Genomic DNA, 17,733 nt, shown 5'->3' with positions numbered 1-17,733 from the left:
GGTTACTGAAGCCGAGATCTTAAGATCCAAAGATCTCTCGGAAGAAGTTATAAAAAGTCTTCAACAGAGTAGGAAGTCAGTAACCAACGCGATATACGGCAAAATATGGAAAAAATTCCTATCATGGTACGCCCAAGATACTCCTGATACCTCACATCCCAACATTGCTCAGATCCTTGATTTTCTACAGAGTGGATTGGAGTTGGGTCTCAAACCCAGCACTCTTAAGGTGCAGATTTCAGCCCTAAGTTCCATATTTGACCACGATTTGGCCTCTCATAGGTGGATCAAGAGATTCATAACTTCAGCACTCAGACTTCACCCAAAAATTCAGTCTCAGGTCCCATCCTGGGATCTAAATGTGGTACTCAAGGGTTTAACCCTCTCTCCCTTTGAGCCTCTATCCTCTAGCTCAATACAGACTCTCTCTCATAAGACTGCCTTCTTAGTAGCCATCACTTCAGCTCGGAGAGTAGGAGAACTTCAGGCCCTTTCTATCAGAGAACCTTATATGAATGTGACCGAAGATAGAATTACGCTTCGCTTGGACCCTTCCTTTCTCCCAAAGGTAGTTACGGACTTCCATCGTTCCCAGGAAATCATCCTTCCCTCCTTCTGCCAGAATCCTTCCAATCCAAAGGAAGCAGAGTTCCACCTCCTAGATGTCCACAGAACTGTCCTTTATTATCTTCAACATACTGAGTTTTGGAGATTGGATGGAAACCTATTTATACAGCACTCAGGGCAGAACAGAGGAAGGAAGGCAGCTAAGTCCACTATAGCAAACTGGATCAAAAAGGCAATTGGGGAAGCTTATAGCTATGAACAAATGAATCCACCGATTGCCTTAAAGGCTCATTCTACCAGATCCACATCAACTTCATGGGCCGAAAGAGCGGGCTCTTCTACCGAGCAGATTTGCAGGGCAGCTACATGGTCTTCCCTTCATACGTTTTCTAAACACTATAGATTAGACTTATCATCCACTAGGGATTTAGCCTTTGGTAGGAAAGTCCTACAAGCTATTGTCCCTCCCTAATGAAATATCGTTGGTATTCCTCCAATGCTGTCGTGGAAGGCGTATTGAGAAAATAGAATTAATCCTTACCGGTAATTAGGTTTCTAGAAGCCTTCCACAACAGCACGAATTTCCCTCCCTTTGGATTCCATACAACTGTCAGGTAACCATTTTTCCAGGTGATCTTGGTAAACACTGGGGATTGACGGTGGGGAGGGGCCTTTAATCTCTCTATGTTCCTGTCCCCCAATAGGGCGTGGACAACATCCTCCAATGCTGTCGTGGAAGGCTTCTAGAAACCGAATTACCGGTAAGGACTAATTCTATTTTTTCAGCCTATGTTAAATGCTTTCACATTGCACTTATCTTTATCCACAAAACGGGATTCGGACATATGCGCCGACGGGGCCATAGACTATAATAGTTCCAACTAGTGATGAGCGAGTATGTTTTGTTAACCCTTTCGCCGAGTATGCTCGGCTGAGCACCGAGTATTTATAGCGTGCTCGGTGATATGGTTGAATCACTCCTGTGTGCATGATTTGCGACTGTTTGACAGCTTTGATACATGTGAGGAATGTTTGCTTCTTACACATTCCTCACATGTATCAAAGCTGTCAAATAGTCGCAAATCATGCACACGGGAGGGATTCAAACATATCACCGAGCACTCTATAAATACTTGGTGCTCGCCTGAGCGAAAGGGTTAACAAAACGTACTCGCTCATCACTAGTTCCAACAGATCGAATGTGCGCTCTGTCGTGCATCATTTTCGGTCATATACGCTTACTTGAGGCGGACACCCAGACACAGTCTACTACGTTTGGGTATCCGCTTCCAGTAGGCAAATACACCCGAAAAGGCAGAGTGCACATCCAAATCCCGTTTTACGGGGGGTGGTTCGGATGCAAGCTCTGACGGGATCCACATACGTGAAGATAAGCACAATGTGAAAGCACCCTAAGTCATATGGCAAGGCTTGTTAAAGGGTCGATATTGACTTTTAGGATTGATACTTCCAGTAAGTAGCGCTAGAGTTCAAATCCTCATCCTCTCTGAAGAGGCAATTTACAAATTATAGATCTACTTTCACTTTTTCATTCAGTAATCGGTCATGATTTGCAATCTTTCAGTGGAAATAAGTTTTCTGGTCAAAACTAAACAAAAAAGTGATCTAAAAAGCAGAAGTATTCTTCTGGGGACACTGTAATTCTTACTGAGCTTTATATTTCCCAGGGTGATCTCTGGCTGGAGATTTTATATGTACTTCCCCATTATACAGAGGTGAAAGGTGAACGTCCATATTTTACTGTTATTTGCATTTTTCCTGACTGTTGTTCTTAAATACTATTAACGTACAAAAGTTCGGCACTCTCATTGGGTAAATATCCAAGGAACATGACACATGGTCATTAAAAAGCAAACATATTCCGGAACATTTATTTATATAGCACATCATCACCTGTAACTTTCCAGTAGATTGTCACCCTTGCCACATATGCTTCAGCTTAAGATTGGTGGTAATACAAGGAGCCAGCTATTGTATATGTGAACCCTGTTATTACAGTGTACATGCAGTTATAATGTCGGGCTCACCCATGAATGTTCTTTCCTAATATACTGCATAAACTTGTTCTGCATTTTTCCTGTAATACTTCAGCATTACTGAACATAAAATTAGCTGCTCCTACAACTATGAACCCCAAGATCATTTCACATAAATCCATTTCAGGTGGAAATGGTTAATCACACATTAAGGGGTTACCCCTTTCTTTGGAGAACATCAGAGAACTAAATATTTTGACCTGGAAACTGTGCACTTATTAACAAGTATCATCATATATTCACATAATCTGATTCTGTCTTCAGTTTTAGACATCACACAGGGAATCTGAACGTAACACCTGACATGAATGCGACTACACAGCGGTTAAATAGAAACAACACTTTTCCGGATGTCGCCAGTGATAATGTCCGAAGAGAGGAATCTACCTCAAGCCTGTACCAACCTGCGGCAGGTAAGTTAATTTTCATGTGAAAAGTTTTCTTTTGGTTTAGGTACATGTAAAACCTATTTAGAAAAGCTGCAGACAATCAGAAAGCTTCTTTTTTTTTCACCACTTCGCGCCAGAGCCTGTTTTTGCCTTCGTGACCAGGCCAAATTTTTCAATTCTGACCACTGTCACTTTATGAAGTAATTACTCTGGAACGCCTCCACGGATCCCCCTGATTCTGAGATTGTTTTTTCGTGACATATTGTACTTCATGGTAGTGGTAAAATTTCTTCGATATCACTTGCGTTTATTTGTGAAAAAATCGGAAATTTGGCGAAAATTTAGAAAATTTTGCAATTTTCAAACTTTGAATTTTCATGCCCTTAAATCAGAGAGATATGTCACACAAAATTGTTAATAAATAACATTTCCCACATGTCTACTTTACATCAGCACAATTTTGGAACCAAAATTATTTTTCGTTAGGAAGCTATAAGGGTTAAAAGTTGATCAGCGATTTCTCATTTTTCCAACAAAATTTACAAAAACATTTTTTTAGGGACCACATCTTATTTGAAGTGACTTTGAGGGGCCTTTATGACAGAAAATACCCAAAAGTGACACCATTCTAAAAACTGCACCCCTCAAGGTGCTCAAAACCACTTTCAAGAAGTTTATTAACCCTTCTGCTGTTTCACGGGAATTTTTGGAATGTGGAAGAAAACAATGAACATTTAACTTTTTTTCACAAAAATGTTACTTTAGACCCAATTTTTTTATTTTCACAAGCGTAACAGGAAAAAATGGAATACACAATTTGTAGTGCAATTTCTCATTAGCACGCTGATACCTTATATGTGAGGGAAAACCACTGTTTGGGCGCACTGCAGGGTTCGGAAGGGAAGGAGCGCCATTTGATTTTTTGAATGTAAAATTTGCTTGAATAATTAGCGGATGCCATGTTGCATTTGGGGAGCCCCTGATGTGCCTAAACAGTGGAAACCCCCCACAAATGATACCATTTTGGAAACTAGACCCCTTAGGGAACTTATCTAGATGTGTGGTGAGCACCTTGCACCCCCAGGTGCTTCACAGAAGTTTATAATATTGAGCCGTAAAAATTAAATTTTCACATTTTTCCCACAAAAAATGTTTTTCATCCCCTAATTTTGCATTATCATAAGGATAACAGGAGAAATTGCACCATGAAATTTGTTGTGCAATTTCTCCTGAGTACACCGATACCCCATATGTGGGGGAAAACCACTGCTTTGGTGTACGGCAGGGTTCGGAAGAGAAAGGAGCGCTATGTTGGCTGGGATAGGTTGCAGACACCATGTCACATTTGAAGAGTCGCTGACATGCCGAAACAGCAGAAACCCCCACAAGTGACCCCATTTTGTAAACTACACCTGTCAAGGAATTCATCTAGGGAAGTAGTGAGTATTTTTAAATTTATACCATTGGGCAGTGAAGAAAACATAATTGTATTTTTACCACAAAAAAATGTTTTACCCTCAGATTTTACATTTTCACACAGGGCAATGGGTAAAAATGGTGCCGAAATGTGTTACACAATTTCTTCTAAAAGTGGCAATACCCCATATGTGGCTGTATCGTACCGCTTAGCCATACGGCGAGATCTGGGAGGGACGGAGCGCTATTTGACAATTGGAGAACAAATTATTGTAGAATAGGCATTTGGATTTGGGAGCACAAAATTTTCTGAATTTCTTTTGGGGGGCAAGGGCCATTTCGCTTTTCCAGAGCCTTTCTGCTACCAGTAACTTGGAAGTCCCTTATATTTTTAACAGATGACGGACCTGAGTGGGGACTAGCTTTTTTTGAGGACCGAGTTGAAGCTTTTATTGGGAACATTTTACGTAACATTTATCCGGCGCTCTAGGCTGAGCACTTACATCGGGGTTTCCAACTAAATTTCCAAGTGATGTAATTCAGATGAAACCCCTGCAGGATCCATTCACTATAATGAGGCAGCAGAGTTACTCTGGACTCCGTCTGGCCTCTGTTTAGCGGTGTCCTTTTTTTCAGAAGTGCACAAAACTGTATCCAACCGCACTTTTATGCATGCCTAAATAAAATGACACCGTGGGATCACAGGCCTGATGGCATCCACAGTGGCCTATATCTGCCTCATTACAGGGAATCTTCCGTCATGGGTTCCGTCTGAATCACGTATTTCAGAGATTTACACGGAAACTCTGGTGTAAGTGCTCAGCGCAGAGCGCAGGATAAATGTGAGCAGAGCCTTACTGCGATCTTTGGGAGACATAATAAACAAATCAGTAGCAGGTGAAGAATTGGTTTTATTTACCTCGTGCGGTATAAGTGATTAGATTACTTTATTCTTCGGGTCGGTGCGATTGCAGAGATACCAGATTTATATCGGGTTTTTATGACTGACAGCTGTCACACACTAAAAGACGCTTTTTTTTTGCAAAATCTAGTTTTTGCATCGCCATATTTTGAGAGCTATAATTTTTCCATATTTCGGCCGACAGAGTCATGTGACGGCTTGTTTTTTGCGGGACGAGTTGACATTTTTATTGGTACCATTTTTGGGTACGTGACATTTTTTGATTGCTTTCTATTCCGTTTTTTGGGAGGTAAAATTAACAAAAACCAACAATTCAGGAATTGTTTTTTGAGGTTTTTTTTATGCCGTTCTGCGTGTGGTAAAAGTGATAAGGCAGCATTATTCTTCGGGTCAGTACGTTTACAGCGATACTACACTTACTGTATATTTTTTATGTTTTGGCGCTTTTACACAATAAAACAATTTTGTAGAAAAAATATTTTTGCATCGCTTTATTCGAAGAGTTATAACTTTTTTATTTTTTGGCTGATGGAGCTGTATGGCGGCTTTCTTTTGCGGAACAAGATGACGTTTTCAGCGGTACCATTTTTATTTGCTTTTTGATCGCATTTTTTTCCACTTTTTGTTTGGCGATGTGATGAAAAAGCATAGTTTTTTGCTCCGTTTTTTATTTATTTTTATTACGGTGTGCACAAAAGGAGTTAATTAGTGTGACAGTTTTATAGATCGGGTTGTTTCGGACGCGACGATACCAAATATGTGTACTCTTTTTGTTTTTGCATAAATATACCGATTTATTGGTTTAATATTTTATTTATTTTTTATTTATTTTGTGATTTTTTTTTTTTAACAGTTTGAAAACATTTTTTAGACTTTTTTTTTACATTTTTACTTAGTCCCTGTATGGGACATTAATTTTTATTTTTCTAATCATTGTTCTCATGCAATGTAATAGACATGTATTAGATTGCATGAGAAGTTTGCTGACAGTTTCACACTGTCTGTCTCCTGCTGGACTCAGCTGAAAGCCTGAGCTCAGCAGGACACCATATATGGCAGATCTGGAGGCGGTCATGTGACCTCCAGCTGCCATAACAACGGCAGGTCCTGGAAGGCATCAGGGGGCCGTCGGAGAGGTAAGTGGACAACCCCCTCTCCTCTCACTATCTTCTATATGCCGCGATCACTATAGATCGCGGCATATAGAAGATAGCAAGGGTTAACATCATTGGGACCTGATCCAATCAGGTCCCGATGATGTCCCCTGTCAGAGCTGTCGCTCTGAACCGCAACCGCAGAACTTGCAGGACCCTGAGGGTCCTGAGGGCTGCGGGACCACCGACCGTTCATAAACGTCGGCGCTGTACAGAGCCCAGGCAGCGCCGACGTTTATGTACAGTGGGCGGTCGGGAAGCGGTTAAATGACTCTTTTGTAAGTGCTGAGATTCAGTTTTATGATTATTATAAATCGTGCAATGTTTCGTTTGCTTTGCAGGCTTTATATTTCACTTTTCCCGGTCTTGCCTTCACTCACTGGCTCGAGGGGATTTTTCAGAATTTCTCAAAGTTCTTCGCAGTCCAGAAGCGCAACCATTATCGAGTCTCTGCAGTAATTTCATTCAGTGGATGCAAGATGCTGATGTGAGTCTTGAGTGACTAATAAAGGAAATATAAGGATTTACTCCTGTGTTCCATAATTGTATCAATGATGAATATATTTTTAAGTTATATGAAAATTGTACTCTCTTTTCAGATTATATTTGCTGATGACATGCTACAGTATAGACAGTAATGAGCATGTGCTAGGAAAAAAAACAATTAGGGTACATCAAAATTGTGACTACTGTGCTGCAAGATTGTTGTAAGATCCACAGCGTCAAAAATTGCAACAAAATGTACATTTATTTTGTGAGTTATTTTGTGGAAATGTGGATTTGCTGTAGATTCTACCCTTTGCATTTGTTAAAATCTAAACCCGAATGATGCTGCTGTAATCTCCTGCATACTTTCTGCCCACAAATTCCTGCAGAAAATCTGCGAGATATTCTCTACGTGGGAACATAAGCTTTCCTGTTAAGTCTTTCATCATTTTGCTCCTGAGGCATACAATTGAGCAATGATGTGGCAGATGTATGTGTATGTATGTTAAAAAACAAAACGTATGCAGGTGTAACTTGTGTCAAAAGGGCACTCTATTGGCATGCCTTTATATAATATGGGCATGTCTGCATATATATTGAGAGCACCTCCTGATTTACACGAAAAGACAGTTCCTTACATGTTTAGATTGAGTGATTATCTGTCAAAAATGATTAGTTTGTTATTAAAGTCAGACAGATTATAAGTACAATCACTGTTCAATGCAATAAATCTATCAAATTCTGAACAACGATGACTTATGTAAGGTAATAGCATAACATAACAATGATCCTGAAAAAAACCTGACTCTTTTGTGCAACATAAAAAAAAAATGTAGGTGTTATTGTTATTAAATATCTGTTAATTTTCTTTTGGAAGATGTGCTCACCTCCTGCATGAGCAAGCACCACTGTGTGCATGCTGATGCATAAGTTGAGCACTCCTGACTAGTAAATTGAGCATTTCTATTCAGCGGTTTGAGCAATCAGTGGGGGTCTCAAGACCCAGATCTCCACAAATCTACAGGGCTTTTCAGGGTCTCCAATATATGAAAATAATGAACAAACATTTACATACACTTTAAAATCAGGTCATTGCGATAACCTCTTCTGTTAAGTTGTCAAAAACTATTTAGATATTACTAATATGCCATTAGCTTTGCTGGTGTCCTGAATAGCAAACTTGGCTATCTATATATGCTCATCAACTTCAAAATTGTAACACAAAGAAGGAAAAATCGTGGAATTATGAATATCTCAGAATAAATAGACATGTTAAAGGGGTTGTCTGGGACTTTTATAATGAAGGTCTATCCTTAGGATAGTTCATCAATATCTGATCGGCTAGGGGGACGATACCTTCTGCGTCTCTGCCAATCAGCTGTTACCAGTGCCAGAGGCGGCTTAATGTGCTCAGATGCGGAACAAAACTATAAACCTCTGTCAATTGCATAGTGGCTGTGGCCCGGTACTGCACATTCACCTCCTATTGATTTTAAATGGGGGTGGATGTGCAGTTCCCGTCCGTGACCGTGCAACTCACTGAGCTGTGTAGTTTAGCTCCATAACTGAGCACACCAGGCCGCCACCGAGAACAGCTGATCTTCAGGGGTGCCAGGTGTCGCACCCCCACCAATTAGATATTGATGACCTATCTTGAGGATTGGCCATCAATATAAAAGTCCCAGACATCCCCATTAATGATATGCAAATTGTGAAATAATGGAAATGAAACTTCCAACACATCTTGATTTATTTAGTCTTGAGTATGAGGGCCACACACAGAAACACATGCACTTACATGCCTTTGCAACACATCAATGAGATTATCTGAAGAACTCTGCCATGCTGAATGCACTTGGGCACGCAAATCATCAAGATCTGCTGCTGTCAGCTGCCATTGCAATTGCCAACTAAAGATGTACAACATGTGTTCGAAGGCCTACAGCATCTCCAGTCTCCCATTTCCGCTATCTCCACCTGTCCCATTAAGAATGAATGGAGCTGTAGTACCCATGATCAGTCACCGCTCCACTCACACAAGGCTATTCAGAGCCCTGGATCGGTGGTGCTCGTAGCAGTCAAACCACCAGTGATCCGGAAATTATCCACTATCCCACATCGAGTCATTGTGAGATTACATGAAGAGACAGAAGGATTTGTGCAAGCCACAGAAGTTCTGTGGTTAGTTCTCCAAGATGGTTGGAACAACCTTCCTGCTGAGTTTTTCAAAAACTGTGTGCAGGTGTACCTAGAGGAATTGGTGTTGTAGTGAAGGCAAAAGGTGGTCACCCTAAATTGATTTGATGTAGATTTAGCTTTTGTTCATTCACTTTGCATTTTCTTAATTAATAAAAATAAGCTATTAACACTTTTATTTTTAAAAGTAATTTTTGCTTTGCAGCATTTTTTCCACAACTGCCTAAAAGTTTTGCACACTGCTGTATATATACACAATTCTTTCACTGGCTATCTTCTCAATTATCCATCTTAAGGCTGTGTGCCCACGATGCGTTTTTTAAGCGTTTCCGCAGTGGCAATTCCGCCGTGGAAACGCTTGGTAGAAGGCCTGCCATGTTCCCCAATGATGATCCGCATGTGCTCTGCACATGCTGCAGAAATTTCCGCTGCGCATTATCATTGCGGAAAAATCCGCAGCACTACTATTAATTTTGCGGAATTGCGGCGTTTTCGCCGCCATTGACTTGCATTGAATCGCATAATATCCGCATCACTACATGTGCACATGCGGATATTAAGCGATTCAATGTGTGGATGGTAACCGGGTCTGGAGAAGAAGAGACTCTCATCCAGACCCGGGTACCATAGAACCTTTAAAATAAAAAATAAACATTATACTCACCTTCTGATGGCCCCCGGTCTCCTTGTCCGGTGTGTCTGGTGTGTTGGGCGGCTCGCGGTGGTCTAAAAGGACCTTCCATGACGCCATTTAGTCATGTGATTGGTCTCGCGACCGCTGACGTCGGCGGCCGCGTGACCTGTCACATGACTAACCCGCATGACTAAAGCGCTTGATAACCCTCATGTGAAATCGCATGCTAAAAACACTTGACAAACGCTTCTACCTGGCAGGAAAAACGCATGTACAATCCGCATGCGTTTTTTCTGCCTGGGAGATGCAGAAACGCTCAGGAAAAAATCCGGAGCATTTCCGCATCGTGGGCACATAACCTAAAGGCCCCGTCACACTTAGCGACGCTGCAACGATCCCGACAACGATACAACCTGTCAGGGATCGTTGCTGCGTCGCTATGTGGTCGCTGGTGAGCTGTCAAACAGGCAGGCTCACTAACGATCAGGGGAGCAGCGACATCGTGGAAAGATTCTTTCCACGATGTCCTGCTCCTGGTTACGAGCCCGCTGAAGCAGGAGCAGGCTGGTAACTATGGTAAACATCGGGTTACTAGGGGCACACGCGCTCCTAGTAACCCGTTGTTTATCATGGTTACCACTCTGCTACAGTGAGCGGGAGGTTACCGCTCACCGTAGCAGGCTCGTAACCATGATAAACAACGGGTTACTAGGTGCGCGTGTGCCTCTAGTAACCCGATGTTTATCATGGTTACCAGCCTGATCGCTGCTCCCGCTGGTCACACACAGCGATGTGTGCTGACCAGCGGGAGAGCAACGACCAAAAAATGGTCCAGGACACTTTGCAGCGATCAGCGACCTCACAGCAGGGGCCTGATCATTGCAAAGTGTCACACATAGCGACATCGCTGGTGAGGTCACTGTTGCGTCACCAAAACCGTCACACAGCAGCGATCTCGCTAGCGATCTCGCTATGTGAGATGGGGGGCTTAAGACACAGAGAGACTCGCAATCTTTATTAAATAAACAGATACACACAAACAGAGGGGCCAGTTAACTTGAACATGGTTTTTAAGCAAGGGATAAATTATAAAGCATAAGAAAATAATTCATACTGATATGAATCAGCAGCATAAGAATATATGTATCAATGTATTTACTGTAGTTTTATATATTTTTTTTTCTTATGCTTGAAAACCATGTTCAGTTTAATTGGCCCCTCTGTTTGTGTGTAGCTGTTTATTTAATAAAGGAAATAGATTGTAAACCCCTCCATGTCCTGAGATTGATGTGGGAGAAGATAGTCAGTGAAAAGCATTGTGGAATATTTGCACTTCACAGCCAGAAGGATTTGTTGCCCTTGTAATGTAGATCTCATGATGAGATTGATGTATGACTCATAAATAATGTTTGTCTTCCAGCTTATAACTGTGGACAAAAAAGCAGAAGAAGTACAAAGCTTCTACCAACAAATTGTGTTCTACTTCCCTGGTGAGAGAATATCCAAACTGTACACAGTCAATAGAAATACAGCTTCCACATCTAATTCTTAAAAATGTATATTATAAAGTTGTAGAAACATTATAGAAAACTGAATTTAATGTATTAGTATTTTTATGTTTTAGGTGGAAGTTCTAAAAATAATATCCAATATCAAAATACATTTAGAATCAGATGATATATTGTATGTAAATCATACATAAATTTACAATAATAGGGTATAGTATATGGATTATATGCGGATCATTAAAAGCTATATTCAGAGCCTGATAATGAGCTCTTAGATTTTAAGGGTAAATCCTGCTGTAACGTTCAATTTAACTATGAATAGTATTGTATATTAGGAAGTACATTTCATAGGACTGTATGGTGGCTCAGTGGTTAAAAGTGTTGCTTTGCAGCGCTGGGGCCCTGGGTTTGAATCCCTGCAAGGAGTTTGTACGGTGTGCCTGTGTTTACAACGCTTTGCTCAGGCTACTCCGGTTTCATCACTTTCCACACTTTAAAGACATAATAATAGTGAATTTAGATTGTGAGCCCCAAAGGGGATAGTGATGATAATGTCTGTAAAGCGTTCTGGAATATGATGGCGCTATATAAAGTCGTGAGGCCCCCTTCACATGTCCGTATAAAACACTTATGTGAAAAACAGATACTGTTGTCATCAGTGTTTTCCATCAATGTGACATCCGTGTGTTCATTTTTACCATCAGTGTTTTTCCGGTATGGATAAAGAAATAAACAAATTACAAAGCTTCTCCTATACTTTAATGTTAAACACAGATGGCACACAGATACCATCCGTGTGCTGTACGTGTTTTTCACGGACCCATAGGCTTGTATCTGCCCTTGTTATCCGTGCTGCCACAAAAAAACGGACATGTCTCCATGTGATTTGCACACACGATCCATGTAAAAGGATTGACATGTGAACCGCACCATAAGTTATAATGTGGTATCCGAGAAAAAGACTGATGCCACACAAACTGGAAACACGGACGTATGAAGGAGGGCTAAAATAAACAAATAGGTAAATGTTCGTACAGTAATGGTAAATGTACTAGCTTCAAAGCAATGCACCATATGATTTTAGTAAAATACTATTTTAGTTTTACTGTAGTTTCCCTTTTAGAATCTAGTTACACATGTACAACAAGCAATCCACAGACTTTCCTTCACTGAGGTCTATATACTGAAAGATTTCAACCATGTACCAATTGGGGATTGTAAATCAATAAAATGTTTCCATCTGTCACAGGAATGTTTCATCCTGATCTCTTTATGATGCTGTTCTGTTCTCCTTTGTAAATAGGAGTTGATGGGTGCATGTGTTTAATTGCCCCTTGTTAGTCTGACCATGTCCATTAGAGAGTGGCATTTTTTTTTTTAGCTCCTTTGTTTCCCAAAGCATTTAAAGTTAATCTGTTTATCTTTTCTAATGTGATAAGTAGGTTCATCGTAAAGTCAGTCTGAATATGTTGTTTAATTTCCTATTGAAAAATATTCCTAAATAATATAATGCAGAAACAAGTAGGATGCAAGTGACAAGCCCCCTATAAACATTAGACTGTCACCCGAACCCCCCAATATTGATTGGTTTGGCTGACAATCTAATGTGTATGATAGCCACGGACAATTTATTGTCGGCATGTCCAGTTTCAGACCGCCGATCGTATTGTTTCCTGGAGATAACCTGCTATCGGACATGTTTGGTGACGGCTCTCTCATAAGGAACACACAAGCTCTCCTGAGAATGAAAGAGCCGGCTGAGATGGCTGTCGGCCAAACGATTGGCCAACAGCTACTTAATGTGTATGGCGTACTTTAGTCGCTTGACACAGACATTTCAGACATAATGTATCTAATTCAACATTAAAGAACAATTGAATATCAAGTGTATTTGAAACAGGAATTAAAAAGAATAAGGGCTGTTCTGCAGAACTCGGCAGCTGCCGCAATACACTGAATAGATCCGCGATTTGCAGTTCTGTTACAAGTGTTTGTTCATCCACTGTAAAACGGCACAAATAATCAGTGAGGGTGCTGAATGATCATCCCTTGCTCATCTAATATTGATGGACTGGTCATCAATATGGTGTAATCGGACAACCTTTTATACTTTTAACCTTCTATATTGTTTGCCAACAATGGTCGCTGTTCTTTCAACAGACTTTGCATAAATCAATAGTAAATATAATAAACTTTGTAAAATATATTTTATCGGCTAAATATACTTCTTTCTCCACCATTGAGCCTTTTGAACTCATTATTCTCTTGTCTTAAGCCAGCTCACTGAGGGATCAGATTACAACTGCCTTTTGAAGTCTATGGAGAGAGTATGGAAAGGAGAAGTGTTAGATAAAGTAACAGAGAGACTGTGCTGCTGCTTTATAGTACGTGTATTGTGTCACCCTAATGCTGGATTCACAGCAACAATTCCTAATGCTTCTGTGTGCTCTGTATGAGACATTATAACCGCTAGTCTATACCAGATACAGTTGAAAATTAGAACCTACAGATGGAAAAATCTAAAAGAATGCAAGAAACAATCACATAATAGCTAAAAATAATGTTATTGCTCATGTACACACACAGGGATCTTTGTGAATGTTTAGCTTCCATATAAACAACAACGTCTACACGGAGAATATATAGTTACCCCAAGAGCTCAGTATTTTTTGTACTTTATCTGTTCTAGATCACATGTCAGATGAGAGAGACCACTTGTTGGATAATATTGAGAAGCTTGTGATGACGCGACTTTATAAGTCTGTATTTTGTCTGAAAAATTCACAGGATGAACAAAAGGATCTCTCTCTCCAAAAACGCATCAAGTAAGTGCTGTGTATTTTGTATCCAATGCCATTGGTAAATGTAGGATTACGGCTTTTTCCCCAGATGCCCGACCTAATGACTATTGATTGTACTTTGTTTTTGCTGGAAACCAGGATGAGAAAAACAGATGGTGCAATGAGTGATCTCTAAATAGAGATCTTTGTGAGACATTGAGTGAGTAAGCAGCAGTAACTTGAGGCTCCCTATGGTTTTGGGCATGTGTTTGTGGACCTAGAGTAATTGACAGAAAAATATTTCATTGAGGGAAACCTACAAAACATTTGCACCTTGTCATGTTCATGATTCCCCTTTCTGGTTTCAGTGTTTCTTATGACCACATTTTCTGTTTTAGGTCATTGAGTTGGGTCACACCGAGGATGCTTCAACTCCCAGTAGAAGAAGACAGTGAGGAAGAGAAGAATGGGGTCTCTTGTGCTACAACTGGTAAGAAAAACAGAATTCCATTTTAATAAGATTAAAATAATTTTAATAAGATTATATGGAGTCAACTCATTCTATTCCAACATCTGTGGGTGGGACAAGTTTGTTTCTTGGATATACAAAACCTTACAGATTTAGGTGAATCAATTAGTACTGTAAACATTTTGAGGATTATGCAAGGGAAATCTGCTTAGATGCCACCACTCCATTTTCAGGAGCTCTTTAAGAAATGAAAGTGGTCCAAATTAAATAAAAAAGCGGTCTATAGGGCGCTAAAAGAATGAACACTGGAGTTGAAATTTTTTTTTTTTTGGGGGGGGGGGGGCTAAAAAATAAATTTAATGAGCCCTTTCCACAACGCGTTTCGATAGTGAACTATCTTCCTCAGGTGGTACAAGGGTATGAGCACAAGCATAAAATATATATAGACAAAGATTCACAGTGATTGGTTGATACTAATTAGCTAACCTGGGTCTAAACAAAGGAAACCCTTCATGTGCTGGTGCGAAGTGTCCACATTGGTTTCACATAAGCCACCTTCACATGAATGCAAAGTATCAAAAACACATTGGATAAGGTATAGGATATGGCAATACATGTTGATAAACATTTATTCAAAAATACATCTGTAGTACCCACATCAATTTCATAGAAATCACCTACACATAAATACAAAAAATCAAAACATATTAAGTGAGATATAGAATGAAGTAATACATGTTAAAAAAACAGTTATTCAAAACTGCATCATGGGGGTTTTTGAGTCCGTCTTCATCGTGCAGTCCCCCCTGGCGGCCAACCACGTGGTGTTTTATCGCCGCTTCATAGACGACTTATTTTTCCTGTGGAGTGGAACTAGTGAGAGTGCATTGAAATTCGTTGAGGAACTCCATGCCAATCCATGGGGTCTATCATTTACAGCGACCTTTTCTGAAACTGCCTTACAGTTTTTGGATCTTATGGTGCAGTTTGATCTAACAGGAAGATTGTTCACATCAACTTTTTTTAAACCTGTGGATGTTAACAGTTATTTAAGGTTCGATAGTGGACATCTCCCAAAATGGATCACCAATGTCCCTTATGGGCAATACTGGAGGGTCCAAAAAAACTGCACCAGAGATTCTGAATTTTTAGTGGAATCTAAAATATTGAAAAAACGATTTCTACAGAAAGGCTACCCCAAGAAGTTATTGATGGATGCTTTCTCCAGAACTAAAACCCTTACACAGGATATGTATCTTGATAGGATTGAGTCATTCACCGATCAAAATAAGAGTAGAAATAAATTAGCCTCAGATTTGACTAGATGGAGCATGGTCACCCCGTTTAGTCAATCTAGGGTTACCATCCATAATATTTTGGATAAATTCTGGTTTATCTTGAAGGGTGACCCCATTTTAGGACCCTTTATACCTAACAAGCCGAGCATTATTTATAGGAAGAACAGAAATTTGCGAAACTTAATAGCACCTAGTAATACATCCCTGAAATCTAGAATACAACCCTCACAAGAGGGCGTCTGTTCGGGGTGTCTTCCATGTAATATGCCTAAATGTTTATGTTGTCGAGTCATTCAAAATGGTAATCAAAAGAATTTTTCATCATATACCACAGGAAAAAAATTCTCTATCAAACACAATGTGAATTGTCAGTCGACACATGTGATCTATTTACTTGAGTGCACTTGCAACCTCCAGTACGTGGGTCGAACGATACAAACTATGCACGCACGTCTAAATAAACATAGACATGACATTCGGATAGGTTATCAATTACACAGCGTATCCAAACATTTTAGCATTGTTCATCAAAAAGATCCAGGAGATATGAGGCTTACTATTATAGACCATATACCTGATACTGTCCACGACCGATTAGTGAGTTTGATTAATATTTTTTAATCAAATACATTTTTATTAAACATATTCTGATCATACAATATTACTCAGGGCATTAAATTGCAATGGAAACATAACATAACCTCTCAATGGAAACTCCAGGAGGAAAGTATACATTAAGTCTCTATACGTGCCCGAGATTACCCCCCTGGTACCACCCTCCTGACAAATATACTCCAATACTAGATCTGCTTCCACTACCAGTCGTTGTTTGGCTCTTTGGGATCTAATTGCATGTTTAACCTGCCCATAGTGATACCATTCTGTATTTGGCAGTAAGAATTCACTCTGCAACTGCGAGAAAGGTTTAAGATCTTCCCCCTCCATTATTTGATACATATAATTTATTCTTCTACCTGTCCATTCTCTTATAGTACCAGTGAGTTTGATTAATAAAGAAAGTTTTTGGATCTTTAAGTTGGGTACGTTGGCCCCTGAGGGTCTGAATTTGGCCCTTGAAAATGTAACCAGCTCTTAAGGTCATTTCCTTCTCCTTTCTAATGGAATTATTATTGCTATGTTTGAAATATGTTTTTGTTTTTTTTTCTTCTTTTTTTATGATGCAGTTTTGAATAACTGTTTTTTAACATGTATTACTTCATTCTATATCTCACTTAATATGTTTTGATTTTTTGTATTTATGTGTAGGTGATTTCTATGAAATTGATGTAGGTACTACAGATGTATTTTTGTATAACTGTTTATCAACATGTATTGCCATATCCTATACCTTATCCAATGTGTTTTTGATACTTTGTAATCATGTGACGGTGGCTTATGTGAAACCAATGTGGACACTTTGCACCAGCACATGAAGGGTTTCCTTTGTTTGGACCCAGGTTAACTAATTAGTATCAACCAATCAATGTGAATCTTTATCTATATATATTTTATGTTTGTGCTCATACCCTTGTACCACCTGAGGAAGATAGTTTACTATCGAAACGCGTTGTGGAAAGGGCTCATTGAATTAATTTTTTAGCCACCCCCAAAAAAAAAATAAAAAAAAATTCCTCCAGTGTTCATTCTTTTAGCGCCCTATAGACCGCTTTCTTATTTAATTTGGACCACTTTCAGTCCCCCTTTGGGGGTTAGCGGCAGGAGCAGCTTCTAGCTAATCATTCTTAAATCCCCCCCACTATAAAATTCCCCTTTGGCTGCTCAACTCTGGACCTGCGGTTGGGGGCTGCACTCTCCTAACTTTCAGGACCTGTGGTGATGCACATCTGATCCTGAGTC

The 17,733-nt window shown here is 39.9% G+C and overlaps 1 protein-coding gene across 3 annotated transcripts in view; it reads left to right on the top strand.

Moving 5' to 3' along the window:
• The window catches only part of LOC141256666 (rab5 GDP/GTP exchange factor-like), a 55,246-nt gene that overhangs the window by 23,697 nt on the left and 13,816 nt on the right, over positions 1 to 17,733 (top strand). For 2 of the 3 annotated variants that reach the window (XM_073671185.1, XM_073671184.1), the window contains exons 3-7: positions 2,889 to 3,037; positions 6,847 to 6,992; positions 11,242 to 11,311; positions 14,019 to 14,154; positions 14,508 to 14,599. In XM_073671185.1, coding sequence (XP_073527286.1) covers positions 2,889 to 3,037; positions 6,847 to 6,992; positions 11,242 to 11,311; positions 14,019 to 14,154; positions 14,508 to 14,599 — 593 coding nt within the window. Of the gene's footprint in view, positions 1 to 1,271; positions 1,329 to 2,888; positions 3,038 to 6,846; positions 6,993 to 11,241; positions 11,312 to 14,018; positions 14,155 to 14,507; positions 14,600 to 17,733 lie in introns of all 3 variants that reach the window. The other variant, XM_073671186.1, reaches the window with a different exon arrangement.

Source organism: Phyllobates terribilis, unplaced genomic scaffold, assembly GCF_046119375.1.
Source record: "Phyllobates terribilis strain yellow unplaced genomic scaffold, ASM4611937v1 Scaffold_1__5_contigs__length_1240528914, whole genome shotgun sequence".
Lineage (NCBI taxonomy): Eukaryota > Metazoa > Chordata > Amphibia > Anura > Dendrobatidae > Phyllobates > Phyllobates terribilis.
Note: the sequence above shows the minus strand (reverse complement) of the source record. Positions and strands in the feature narration are given on the sequence as shown.